The sequence below is a fragment of the Mercenaria mercenaria genome, chromosome 6 (genome assembly GCF_021730395.1).
Source record: "Mercenaria mercenaria strain notata chromosome 6, MADL_Memer_1, whole genome shotgun sequence".
Taxonomy (NCBI): Eukaryota; Metazoa; Mollusca; class Bivalvia; order Venerida; family Veneridae; genus Mercenaria; species Mercenaria mercenaria.
The window spans coordinates 48,102,684-48,117,792 of record NC_069366.1 but is presented as its reverse complement, the minus strand read 5'-3'; the positions used below and the strand labels follow the sequence as shown (position 1 = coordinate 48,117,792).

The window sequence follows — 15,109 nt, the reverse complement described above, 5'->3', positions numbered from 1 at the left end:
ACTACAGAATGAATTTACTGGAGAAATACTGCTGCTGATATAACCTACTTTAGGCTACAGACTGAATATACTGGAGAAATACTGCAGCTGATATAACCTACTTTAGGCTACTGACTGAATTTACTGGAGAAATACTGCTGCTGATATAACCTACTTTAGGCTACTGACTGAATTTACTGGAGAAATACTGCTGCTGATATAACCTAATTTAGACTACAGACTGAATTTACTGGAGAAATACTGCTGCTGATATAACCTAATTCAGGCTACTGACTGAATATACTGGAGAAATACTGCAGCTGATATAACCTAATTCAGGCTACTGACTGAATTTACTGGAGAAATACTGCAGCTGATATAACCTAATTTAGACTACTGACTGAATATACTGGAGAAATACTGCTGCTGATATAACCTACTTTAGGCTACTGACTGAATTTACTGGAGAAATACTGCTGCTGATATAACCTAATTCAGACTACTGACTGAATATACTGGAGAAATACTGCTGCTGATATAACCTAATTCAGACTACTGACTGAATATACTGGAGAAATACTGCTGCTGATATAACCTAATTCAGACTACTGACTGAATATACTGGAGAAATACTGCTGCTGATATAACCTAATTCAGACTACTGACTGAATATACTGGAGAAATACTGCAGCTGATATAACCTAATTCAGACTACTGACTGAATATACTGGAGAAATACTGCAGCTGATATAACCTAATTCAGACTACTGACTGAATATACTGGAGAAATACTGCAGCTGATATAACCTAATTCAGACTACTGACTGAATTTACTGGAGAAATACTGCTGCTGATATAACCTAATTCAGACTACTGACTGAATTTACTGGAGAAATACTGCTGCTGATATAACCTAATTCAGACTACAGACTGAATTTACTGGAGAAATACTGCTGCTGATATAACCTAATTCAGACTACAGACTGAATTTACTGGAGAAATACTGCTGCTGATATAACCTAATTCAGACTACTGACTGAATATACTGGAGAAATACTGCTGCTGATATAACCTAATTCAGACTACTGACTGAATATACTGGAGAAATACTGCTGCTGATATAACCTAATTCAGACTACTGACTGAATATACTGGAGAAATACTGCAGCTGATATAACCTAATTCAGACTACTGACTGAATATACTGGAGAAATACTGCTGCTGATATAACCTAATTCAGACTACTGACTGAATATACTGGAGAAATACTGCTGCTGATATAACCTAATTCAGACTACTGACTGAATATACTGGAGAAATACTGCTGCTGATATAACCTAATTTAGACAACTGGAGAAATACTACTGTGAATATCACCTAATTCAGACTACATATTGAATATAAAGGAGAAATATTGATAAATCTGACTGCAGATTGAACATACTGGAGAAATACTGCTGTGAAAATCACCTAATTCAGACTACTGATTAAATATACTGGAGAAATACTGCTGCGAAAATCACCTAATTCAGACTGCAGATTGAACATACTGGAGAAATACTGCTGTGAAAATCACCTAATTCAGACTGCAGATTGAACATACTGGAAAAATACTGCTGTGAAAATCCCCTAATTCAGACTGCAGATTGAACATACTGGAGAAATACTGCTGTGAAAATCACCTTATTCAGACTACATATTAAATACAGAGAGAATACAGCTGCAAACCTTATTCAGACTTTTTTAATATTTTATGTAAATTAGACTAAAGTGACATACTGCTTGTGTTAGAATATAGGTGGAGAATAGGAAAATGTATAAATTCCTGATACACAGACTACTGATATAAAATATGTACATATATACATTTATATATATCAAACCTCAGTTCTTTTCTGAAATTATTTGGAAATGATTAAATGTGTTTATTTTAAGTCAAACTTAGCTACTGAAAGGATTTTTAACACTTTGAAACATTCAGGGCTATGTAAACTAAATCAGAATATGAACATCGAGTGAGCTCTAATATAAATCTCATATAAGGATTCTGTATGAGCGCCGCTGTGTGAAAACCAACGTTAGGGCTTTGCGAGCAGCAGGGATCCAGATCAGTGCACATCCATACTGCTTCCATACTGTTTGTTTATCACTTTCCACACTTGTATGCCACCGATGAGTAAACAGTATGGATGAGCGGTCCGTCACGATCACGATCCACACTTGCGCAAAGTCCTAATGATGGTTTTTGCACAGCATGCTCATATACAATATACCAAATCCCTTCAACTACGATAGCAATAAAAATTCACAATGGCTAACTGTTAAGAGGACGAAAGATTATATATAAAATATTACTGCTTAAGTATAATGAAATTTATGAATTTATCCATTCATTTAATGCATGAATTATTAATGATGTACTTTGAAAAGTAATTTCAAAGCAAAAATAAGACAATTTAACCTGACGTTCTACAAGTTAGTATCTTAAGGTAGCGGACACATTGTGACAATCGGCAAATTATTTATTCTCTAAATGTGATTTCAGCATTTTCCAGCTCTTACAGAACGTTATACGTGCTTTGAGCTACATTTATGTCTGAAGAATTCGGAACTGCTTAACAACTTAACAAGAATACGCAATCACAGTGAAATGAGCCGCACCGTAAGAAAACCAACATAGTGCATTTGCGAACAGCATGGATCCAGATCAGCCTGCACATCTGCGCAGTCAGGTCAGGATCCATGCAGTTCGCTTTCAAAGCCTATTGCAATTAGAGAAGCCGTTAGCGAACAGCATGGTCTGGTCCATGCTGGTCACATATGCACTATGTTGGTTTTCTCATGGCGTGGCTCAAATTGCAGAGTGTCACTGCTGGTCCACTACCTTAATCCATCCTGTTACTATGTAAGGTATATTAAATAGAACAGAACTTACCTGATCCTGAAGATTTTCAGCGCACATTTTGATATTGTCTATCCAATCTCTCATGTCCGTCTCCGAGTCACAGGCAACCTCTAGTGGACTTGTTATAGAGTTGCTAAAGATTCGGAAACAACATGGCTTATCTCCCCTGCCTTGTAATAACTCTGGAAATGAAAACAGCATTGCAATGTCATCTTACTGTGACATGCTCTCTTCTCTTGTTTCTTTCTAATTTGCATCAGAGATGAGAAACTTTCAAAAAATGCATGTCAAGAATTTCAAAATGAGCTAATAGGAAACAGTACCATGTGACAATTTTAAATCTTGTCACTATAAAAGAGCTCTGCAATGCGGAGCAATATAGCCCCTAAGGTATGACCTTTATCCCTACGTGTGACCTTGACCTTGAAGCGAGCCATCCGAAACATGTGCTCTGCTGAACATTTGTGTGAAGTTTCTTTTAAATCCTTCAAGCAGTTCAAGAGTTACAGAGTGGACATTAAACGAAGTCAAAGTAACTCAAGATAAAAGAAACTGCCAGTAACTTATTTTGTTTCACTTTTAATTGGGAGATGGGGGTGAGTAACAGGAGTTAAATCCTAAATAAAACTTCATAAGCTGAACAACAGATGTATAAAGTTTCATGACTCCAAGTCAAATACATTTTGAGATATGTGCAAGGCAAACTTTTAGATCTTTTAAATCAATGCATGTTTTTGACTAAGTCATGGGCCATTACTCAAATATTGTGGAGTAAAATCCCACTCTAACCATAATGTGGTTTAATCTAAGTCACAGAATTTGCAAAGAACCATTACATTATCTGTTATACATCCTTGTACATACAAGGAAAGTTTCTGCAGGGAACCAGGTAGAATCTCCTGAATCAAATTATGATTCTATCTCTACTATAGAATTAGCCAGGAACCATTTCCTCACCTGTTATACATCCTCGTACATCTAAAACACCTTTCTGCAGGGAACCAAGTGGGTTGTTATCTCCAGGATCATCTTCTGGCTCCAATTCGGCTACAAAGTTGGCAGGGAACCAGAACTGCTTCTTGTCTAAGTAATCTCCGCGCCACCTGTGAGAAAAATCGGGCAGCATTAGCTAGTCACATCTCTTTTTCTTAAATTACCTGAACTCTACATATGAGCCGTGCCATGAGAAAACCAACATAGTGGGTATGCGACCAGTCTGGTCAGGATCCGCGCAGTCTGGTCAGGATCCATGCTGTCCGCTAATATTTTCTCCAATTCCAATAGGCTTTAAAAGCGAACAGCATGGAACCTGACCAGACTGCGCGGATGCGCAGGCTGGTCTGGATCCATGCTGGTCGCATACCCACTATGTTGGTTTTCTCATGGCACGGCTCATATTTATTTTCAAATGTGCATGCAAGAATAAAAGCATGACCATAATGGCATAAAGATAACTGCAAAGTCCTAATCCAATTCAACAACATGAAATGCGCGATAGCATATATCTTTGGGGAAGTATGATGTTAAAGAAATTGATCATTATTTTCGGTTAATTTTAGCTTAGTTTCCATGTACCTGATACCTAGTTAATTTACCAAGTGTTCAGTTGAATTGTAAACAAAAAAGCTTCCTATGAGGAGCTATCCAGTTGACTTGCTATATGCCTTAGCCCTTATCATGCTGAATATGATAGATCCTGACTTTGCGACCAGTGTAGATCATGATCAGCCTGCACATCTGCCATTCAGTCAGTATCGTTTTAGGTAAGCACCCCTTTAAACACTTAATGGTACTGTCCAAATTGAAAGATGGACAAGTTCATTATAGAAATTTAGCAGGGTAAGGGTAGCAAGTAACTTAAATAATGCCTAGATGGCCACACTGGGTCTTCCTCTTCCACTGAACTTGGAATATCACTTTGCAATTTGTGATATAACCTTCAGCCTGCTGGCGGCAAGTGGTTTTGCCTTTGTGACCAGTGCAGACCAAGATCAGCCTGCACTGATAATGGTCTGCACTGTTCGCTATTCAGTCAGTTAATTTTCAGTGAACACCCCTTTGAATAAGAATTGGTACTGCCCAAAATGAATGATGGACCAGTCCATTTTAAAAATTCAGCAGGGTAAAGGTTAAAACTCCACTAAACAAACAATAAATAAGACACTCCTTTTATTTTTTTAGTTCAAATACAGAGTATAATGCTCCATTTATTCCCTGTCAGAGAAAAGCTTAAATGGAGCTTGGTTACAAGCATGAGAAATAAAAGTAACAAATAAACACATACCACCCATTATCATGCTTGTTCACATTTGTGATGATTGAGCCCTTGCAGAACGACAGTTCATCGTCTCTGTTTGCCTGATAGTCATGTAACGCTTTCACACGAACCTAACAGAAAAACAAAGCACATTCTTTTACTTGCACATGATCAAAAACAGTCAGCTACTGAGGCCATATCAATGTTTAATTTAGACAAAACAGAGCAGACATGAAGGTAAGATATTCACAGAAATATCTTATTAATCAACTTTCACGAAAACAAAAGTGAAAATAGAAACCAGTTTGATTGGTTCGGAGCCTGGCATTTAAATTTTTGAGGAAATAAAACCAAGCTATCTGCTAGGTAAAAAGCAAGAAGTCACAATAGGCCTCGATTGCTTCTATGCCCTACAAGTAAGATTGAAGATGGTATGGCCTCTAAGCAATAGTGAACAAAATCTTACAGTTTACGACAATTAAAATTCTGGCCTGCACAACTTAATATCTTAATTATAGGGCATATCTTTAAGAAATCATAATGTCTTGGTATAACAGAAAGAAGAATGGGGGTTGAAAATCATTCATATATATAGGCAATGATGATGCAATACAATGCTATGAAAACAGTCTAAAATTATGAAAAACATTTAAAATTGATGAACTTATGAATTGAAAAAAACATTTAGAACAGATTTGCTTACATTTAATATCTTACCGTATTTTCCCGAATATACGCCCCCGGGGGCGTTACATTTTCCAAAGAGGGGGCGTTCATTTGAGGTAAAAAAATAAAAAATGAAATTTTTTACAAAACTTAAAAACATCGTTCAAACCAACTGTAAAGTGTTTCTGTGTTGTTTAATTCCCCAAAAACGTAATTGTTTGGCATCCAATTTAATGCAGTGTGTCTTAAAATTATGCATTTAAATACGGTACCTCATGTATTCCGTGACACGCTCTCGACATTACACATAACGTCATCATACCCAAACAGCTGTGTACTCCGATAATATATTCCTTAGTACATGCGGGTAGCAATACACAATGCCAGTGGTTTGACACGCTGCTTATGTGCCAGCTTTTAAATTAAAAGTTATTAAAACTGCCAAAGAAAAGGTTAACACTTTGCCGCAAATTTGTTTAAAGTCGACAGGAAGCTTGTGCGCAGGTGGTGCAAAAACAAATCAAAAATGGATTTACCATTTAATTTTCTATTTGATGATTGGATACGTACCGTACTTAGTATAAACGTTTTGGATTTACGGTACATGGACTGTTTAAAAGTGTGTTTATTTTTTAATACACTGGATACATACTGTAAATTACTTGTTATGCTGACTTATAAAAATGAGGTAGGTGATTTTTTTTTCGTTCTTGTTGACTTTTTTCCCCTCCAAAACGGGTGGAGGGGGGTGCGTTAATTAGAGGGGGGGCCTTAATACGGGAAAATACGGTAAATAAATATGAAATATTAAACCCTTACATGGCAAATTTTTATTTAAAACAGATGCAAATTACTGAATTTTACTTAACCTGAGAACTTTTTTAAAGGAAAATTTTCAAGCTAAAAAAATCTTGAAATGTTTGCTTACTGATATCATAGTAACTACATTATTTTTTTCAACAACATTATTAGTAATAACAGATATTTGTATCAGTTGAAGATATTTGTCTCAGATGAAACAAAATAATGATGAAATATTCCTGAAAAGGGTGGAGTCTGTATACAACAGGGGTAAGCCGTAGCAAGGTTAAAAGCTATAACATCTGATTATATACAAATAGAGCTAAATATAAACATAGATATCAATCATGTATTTAATACAATATCTTCTTAATTTAGGTGAATATACACAACCTAAGAAACTTAAATGCTTTACACCTGCTGACAAGTTTACTAAAATGTGTATTCTTTAGATAAAGCCTTTCTTTAAATCAAATTATTTAGTATAAATGCAACCTCATACAGTTTATTTCAAACTATAGCTGTTACTTAAAGGCGTAAAGTAGAATTCCCTGTATATGAGATGGGCAAAATTTTCCCCAATAATAAAATTTCTTCAAACTTTGGATATAGGACAATCATCTAAAGAAACAAAAATATGCAATAAAAATCATATGTCACAGGTATTGAAAAACGAGTTATCTGCCCTTGAAAACGGCATTTTCCCCATAATTTTTATTGCGGATTTTTGTTTCTTAGATTGTTCTTCAATATTTAAAGTTTGAAGAAATTCTAGTATTGGGAAAAAATTCGCCAGAATTCTAGCATACACCTTTAAGGTGACTGTTAACCCCAGATGCCGCTCTGATGCAGATAAAGTAAAGTCTGACCTTGGCCTTGGACCTAGTGACCTGGTTTGTGAACACCGCATATCGTCTTGATGAGGTTAACAACTGACACTAGTTTCATGAAATAAGGAAAAGGCAACACCCCTCATAACCCCTATCACCCACTTAAATGGAACTCTATTATGCAGGACTCTGTAAGTTCAACATAAAGAACTCAGTCCTGCTAATAAAGTCTGTGAACTAATATTATTCAATCTTCATGCAAAACTGAGTAAATATTATTATAATGAAAATAATATGACCATGCAAATAAAATAATGGAAAGAAAGGACAAGGAGCTGTGTTTTCAAAACGTAAAATCATGCCCCAAGTGTATGACTAAAGATGTTTTTTGAGGATTCAAGGTTAAAGGTGAAAATCATATGACGGTCAAGGTCACCTATATATAGGTCAATTTGTAGGTCTTGCCACAAGGTTTGTTGAGTATGAGTATGAACTAAATTGGGTCATTCATGCGGCTGTAGGACCAAAAATGTTGTTTACTAAGGTTTTAAGTTTGAAGGTGAAGGTCACATGAAGCTCAAGGTCATCTATATACAGGTCAGTTGTAGGTCTTCAAACAAGGGTTGTCAAGTGTGAGTAAAAACTACATGGGGGCCATTAATGTGAACTGTACTTGAAATGCCAAAATCTTGTACTGACCGACAGACAAAGGGACAGTTCAATCCTTTTATGCCCGGGGGCATAGAAAACAAGAATGAGTGCACGACAGGGTAATTAATGAAACAGGTATCAGATAAAATTTGATCACAGGACAAATAAAGAAATGTATTTTACTATTACTTAACATATTTTACTGGTAGATAATATAATTTCTACTGTTTGTTTGTTACGATTAATTTCTGAGGTATAAAAAATATAAATGTATGGTCTAACCCTCAAACTGTTGTTGGCTTGTCTGAAAAAACACTTATGGTTCCTAGCTACTTATATATACAATGCAAGGTTGGAAACAAACTGCATGAAAATCAAATATATTTGAGAGTTTAATCAAGCCTTTGATAAACAATATATTTACAAACAATCAAAGCCAATTCAGTGATCAAACTGAAACTGACCAATTGAAATGATACAAACTACATTATGTAAAGCTACACTTATTTATTAATTATATTCTCATACCCAAAACCAGACAATTAAAGTAACACGACCATATAATACTACAGTCCAATTTCATTCTCTCGAACTCAGCTTGCTTGAATACCTCCCTTCTCTAGACCAAACAATTGCCTAAATAATATAGTTTAGTATAGTTTCAACTAGGATTGCAAAATCAAAGGATGTCTGGAAATCTTCAATCCTACTTCCATTTTTCGGCTCAAACAAAAAAACAGGTGCGAGTCAAATCTAAAAAGGTTAAATTTTTTAAAATTATTGTTGCTAACCACCTTCAGTTCAAACACAAAATAAGATATATGAAATAAAATTATGAAATATGAACAGTATTTTTCAAACTTCAAATTATGGTATGCACAGGGTTAAAAAGTGCCAAAACTTAACTGTATTCATATACGCTCAACACATTCCATGTATCATAAAATTTGTACATAAATAATAGCTCATAATGTATTTCACTGAACTGATCTGCATAAAAATGCTTCAGTTTTTCAATCATTTCTTAAAAACATACTAATACCCAAAGCAGTACATCTAAAGGTCACAAAATGTTTCTCTGGAAAGTTAGACCTAATTATATATGAATACAGTGAAACAGCAGTTGGCTCAAAATACCGATGGCTCGTAATTATGTCCCTCGAGTTCGAGTGAAGATAGTCGGACTGTACTTGTATTTTTACACATATAAACATTAAGCAGTATCATCAAGGAGGAGAATAAAATTATGTTGGCCATATATTTTTGCAGTGCGTTAAAATCAATAGTTGCGTGTTAAAAAAGATTCCAACATGACTTTGACAATTTCAAAAACTAAACATGTGTCCACAGGACCCTGGTGCCCCTCACTTTCTGTCACTGTACCATCATATGTCATAAGTTACATGCTGACAATGCAAGATTTAATAAAGTAAACTTTTAAATTACCCCGGTACATGGGGCTGGGTGCACAAGTCATCAGTGGGGTGGTGTCTGGGTATGGATGTTACAAAAACTCCTCAAAAATCACTGAAAGTGGAAGGGGGCGTAGGAGGGTTTAAATCCCAAATAAACCCAAGGTGTACAACTTCATATGCTGAATGTAACATTCCTTTAAAAGTTTTATAACTCCAGATCAAATACTTTTTTGAGATATGTGAGACACAAGCTATTATGCCCTAAATGCTTATTTTTTACTTAGTCAATAGCCCTAACTCATGTCTTCCAGATTGAAAACCCTAACAAAATCCAAGATGAACAACTTCACATGCTAAATAAAAATTCTATTGACAAAGTAAAGGGCCATAACTCTAGGCTGGCTATTATCCTCAACAAAACCCCAGGTGTGAAACTTCACATGCTAAAAAATATTTGTGTAATGACTCCAGGTCAAATACTTTTGGAGATGCATGCCACACAAATTTTTCGGCCCTTTTATGCATATTTTTTACTAAATCAAGGGCAGCGACTCTTGTCTTGCCGAGTGTTATCCCAAATGTAACCCAAGACCCACAACTTAACATGCTGATTAACAATCCTATGAGGTTTGATGACTCTGTCAAATACTTTTTGAAATAAACACAAATTCAGATGGATGGACAGACATACAGACAAAAGCAAATCAAAGTTAAAGTTGGGGTGGAGGGAAGCACAAAAAAATGAGTCATAAGTCGTATCAAAATTTATAATATATTTTTCCATTCTAAATAAACTATACATGCCCTAAAAAAAATAAGTACTTGTTTCTCCCTTCATATTATTGAAAGCTGTACGACTTTGTGACAACATAAATCATCAATTTAGAATGGAAAGATAGAAACGTTTTGTTTTAAGCAAATAATGTTAGGTCATTTAAGATTATCTTGTACAATATAGTGATATATTTGGACACGTACCTAGCTGACAAATCATACTGGATGAGCCAAAAGGCAAGTCCAGTTATGTTTTTCTGATGGGTACTGATCCAAATATATCATGTACTGTATCGTAAAATGTTAAGTAATCTTATTCTACACTTATTTTTCTCTCTAAAACTACAGATGGGCACAATTTCATCTACACACCATGTGATCGAACTGTCTTCAACACTAAAAACAAAGCATTAATCATTTATTGACATCCAATTTTACGTAGAATAAAGTTTATTGCATAATTAGCACCCAAATTCATAACAATGAAAGCTGCATTGTCCAATATCGAATATACTGCCTCCGATATGGGAACATTATGTGCAATCACGCAGTACGATTGCAAATCGTTGATTATAGGAGAAAAATAGGTATAGAATAACAAGATTTATTATTTTCTATAAGTGGTGTTTTATAAGTGCATATACCGTATTTTACCTTAGATGTGAATAAATTTGGTTGAAAGTAAATTGTCTTATCATAAGTGACTGCTTCATTTCCATTAGTGCTCGGGGCCTGGAAAATTGGAGCATTCTGTACAGTTATATTCTTGTTGCTATGACAGGCAGAAACAAACTGTCTGCCAAAAGAGGAAATTATAGGACAGGAAGAGAAAACACTTTGCTGCAAAAGATAATACACATTTGAGCCGCGCCATGAGAAAACCAACATAGTGGGTTTGCGACCAGCATGGATCCAGACCAGCCTGCGCATCTGCGCAGTCTGGTCAGGATCCATGCTGTTCGCTAACAGTTTCTCCAATTCCAATAGGCTTTAAAAGCGAACTGCATGGAGCCTGACCAGACTGCGCAGATGCGCAGGCTGGTCTGGATCCATGCTGGTCGCACACCCACTATGTTGGTTTTCCCATGGCACGGCTCATTTGTTTTTAAGATACAGCTGAACCAAAATCATAACCTACACACTTTTTACACATTATCAACTTTCAAGGAAATTAACATAGAAAATTTTCAATAAAAAAAGAAAGCATTCTTCCAAAACTTCTACATTATTTTTTCTCCTACATTTTTCATTTAGTTATGTTCACATCAAACCCATTTTACCTTTATTCACTTTACCATTTAGTTTCGTTGTAACCAAATTATTAAAACATAGTCATATAATCGTTTGCAGCATAGCATTTTCTTCCTTTTAAGTGGTGAGGGGAAAAAATAGGTCATGTGACAGGAAGTCATTCATTCTGTGACAGTTGTGGGTGGGGTAACTTCTTGTTACTATAGTTACCTTAGATGTATATGCATTAGGCAGGTGATAAATTCCTGAATCATATATGGTCTCATCTGCAACAGTACTTGGATCCTACAAAAAGCATGCATTTTATAAATGAAAACAAAAGAAACTGAACTAAAAAATGATAAGAAAAACGTAAGGACCTGAAATAAACAGCTTCCCTTAAACCTTTTTTCGGTGTTTACAGGCATACAGTAAACACACAAACTGTATCCCCAGACCTGCACACCGCAAAGTTTGAAGTTTATATTCGCAAATGATTGTTTAGGGATTTTACTGTCTTACATTGGTTTTGCTACTTTGTATGTTAATTTTGTTTATGTAAACAACAGTTGAGCCACGCCATGAGAAAACCAACATAGTGCAATTGTGACCAGCATGGATCCAGACCAGCCTGCGCATCCGCGTAGTCTGGTCAGGATCCATGCTGTTCACTTACAGTTTCTCTAATTGCAATAGGCATTGAAAGCGAACAGCATGGATCCTGACCAGACTGAGCGGATGTGCAGGCTGGTCTGGATCAATGCTGGTCACAAAGGCACTATGTTGGTTTTCTCATGGCGTGGCTCAGTTATATTGTTGAACAAATATTAAAATGTTATCTCAAATGAGCTTTATATACAAGATAGTAAGTTTCATTTTTTCCCAATTAAAACAACTTCTGCGTGCATTTTCCCAATTCCACAAGTGTTGGTGGTTTTCCAAAACTGATGAAAGAGGCTTGTTTAATCATTGGGTCCTGCAATTCAAGAAACTTATGAACAAAACTATGCAAAAAAATGTGAATGAGAATGGCATATCTCAATAGAGATATAACTGTGATAACAGGAAAATAAAATGTACGTAGGAAAAACTTTCATCATCCGAATCTAGAAAAGACAAAATTCATAATACATCTAATATATATAAACAAACTACGGTCAAAACAATCAGATCCTAGATTTTCAACGAAATCATTTCTTATTTTTAGCTGATACAGTTGGAACACTTTTATGGGGTTGGAGCTGCACTTCGTCTGGTTAATTACACTCTTTATACTTATTTTTCTCTTTGATGAGTATTACTTTATTTTGTAAAATGATTTAATTCCTTCGATACAAAATTTCACAGATATGGCTAAAGCTGCTTTTTTATGTTGACACAAATTCACAGATTTTCAAATTTTGACTCTTAATTGAATGTGAACTTTATTTTTCCAAAGTTTTTTTTCGTGGCTATAATATTTACATGCGTATAAAAAGCATGAAAATGAGATGTACAAGAATACCTATGATTTCAAAGAAAGATGTAAAACTTACAATTGTCTAACCAGTCGAATTCCTTTAAAATGTAAGAAAACGACAAGATGGAATGAAAATCTAGGAAACACTGTTTCATTTTGACCTTGTCTATAAATCAAATAATGCGACAACAAAATAACGTCATAAGCAGCAAGCAAAGTGACGGGGATGCTAAGTTTTACCCTTTCTCGTTTACCTTTGATGTAAAGTCGTTTGGATTTATATAATGTTCCGGCTGACCGAACAATCCATATAGTGCCTGATCTGAGGGGTCCTAAAATACAACTTTCTCTTTCAAATATAATTATGGTATCTATTCAAATAAATGCACCCTCAGTCTTCTCTCTACAGGAGAACTAGATCAACTTTTGACGAGTTTGTGGTATGACTCTTCATTAGAGAATAGTCCTCCTATTCTACGTATTTTCGTAACTGGTAAGGTGATTTTATTAGAACATAGCATTAGCTGAAAGGAATTCTGCATGACGTTATCAAGATGATGGTGAACAACAGCACAATTTTACCAGTCATTGTGCACATTCAATTCATTCACATTTTGAAGAAATACAGACAGTATTATATTAACTGACCTACTTTATAATCAAACAGTAATCAAAACATAGAGATCACTTAAAGGCACTCGCTACAGTTTTTCCGGAAGGGTCGATATTTACCCCAACACCGTGCCAATTTGTAATCGATGTAACTCACTGTAGTGTTGGTGCGGTCTTCTGCGCATGCCCGGAAGTGATTATCTAATGTCGCGGTGGTAAAAATTCGCAAATTATTGTATGTTCGCATGCATTTAATGTACAAAATGTATAATATACTGACTAAAGGTTATGCTAAGTATCACCATGGTTACAAAATATATACATTTAAAGTACTTATAGTTCAAATTGCTTCAATCCGACATATACTGGAGTCTGTTATTTATACCAGCGCTCCAACTCTGCATTGAGTCACAGCTGTTTCTAATCCCGTACCGTACCCGTACCGTACATTAGTAAACTATAGGTTTTGTTAAAAAAATAAGGCGGAAACTTTCATCGTTCTATGCCATCAAAATGCTTCAGAAACACCTTAAAATCCGCTTATTAAGAAATCTGCCGTTTGATAATTTTATATATATATTTCTAAGTCATTTGCCCAAACACTGAAAGAGTATTTCGTACCAACCTGCGTTGTATAAATGCCCGTCACACCCCACCTCGTTGTAATTTGATTTAAGCGAAATCTCATTTGGTGACCTATCAATTTTCTTTTTGTTTTAGATAAGGTAGACATAACCAAAGGTATGTGCAGAGTTTGATTAAATTCTATTATGTGAAACTCGATTAAATAGCGGAAGTACCAACTTAAAACTGACAAAAATATGCAAAAATAGCCCTTGGGTCTGCTGAACAAGTGTTCCTTTCTTTACAAAATCATGTTCTTTTGATTTCTCTGAGCATGTTTCAAATAAAATTTAATATGGTTTTCTGTTATAAAACTACTTAGATAATCAAATTTATGCTGATTATTGTACTTTACTGAAATATATTTTAGAATTACAGAAATTTTGAACAAGAGGACCATGATGGTCCTGAATCGCTCACCTCTTCCCACATGACCCAGTTTTGAGTATGACGTCGTTTTTTCTATTATTTGACATAGTGACCTAGTTTTTGAGCTCATGTGACCCAGTTTTGAACCTGACCTAGATATTATCAAGATAAAAATTCTGACCAATTTTCATGAAAATCCATTGAAAAATATGGTCTCTAGAGAGGTCACAAGGTTTTTCTATTATTTGACCTATTGACCTAGTTTTGGAAGGTACGTGACCCTGTTTTGAACTTTACCTAGATATCATCAAGGTGAATATTCTCACTAATTTTCATGAAGATCTCATGAAAAATATGGCCTCTAGAGAGGTCACAATGTTTTTCTATTTTTATACCTACTGGCCTAGTTTTTGACCGCATGTGACCCAGTTTCGAAACTGACCTAGATATCATCAAGGTGAACATTCAGATCAATTTTCATGAAGATCCATTGAAAAATATGGCCTCTAGAGAGGTCAAAAGATTTTAATAATTTTA

The 15,109-nt window shown here is 35.2% G+C and overlaps 1 protein-coding gene across 11 annotated transcripts in view; it reads right to left on the bottom strand.

Moving 5' to 3' along the window:
- The window catches only part of LOC123550511 (1-phosphatidylinositol 4,5-bisphosphate phosphodiesterase gamma-1-like), a 139,773-nt gene that overhangs the window by 35,149 nt on the left and 89,515 nt on the right, over positions 1-15,109 (bottom strand). For 6 of the 11 annotated variants that reach the window (XM_053545790.1, XM_053545789.1, XM_053545783.1 and 3 more), the window contains exons 21-25: positions 13,222-13,299; positions 11,740-11,814; positions 5,169-5,272; positions 3,842-3,987; positions 2,915-3,066 (exon numbers count right to left, since the gene is read on the bottom strand). In XM_053545790.1, the coding sequence (XP_053401765.1) occupies positions 2,915-3,066; positions 3,842-3,987; positions 5,169-5,272; positions 11,740-11,814; positions 13,222-13,299 (555 nt within the window). Of the gene's footprint in view, positions 1-1,862; positions 1,875-2,914; positions 3,067-3,841; positions 3,988-5,168; positions 5,273-10,932; positions 11,011-11,739; positions 11,815-13,221; positions 13,300-15,109 lie in introns of all 11 variants that reach the window. The other 5 variants (XM_053545787.1, XM_053545791.1, XM_053545784.1 and 2 more) reach the window with 4 other exon arrangements.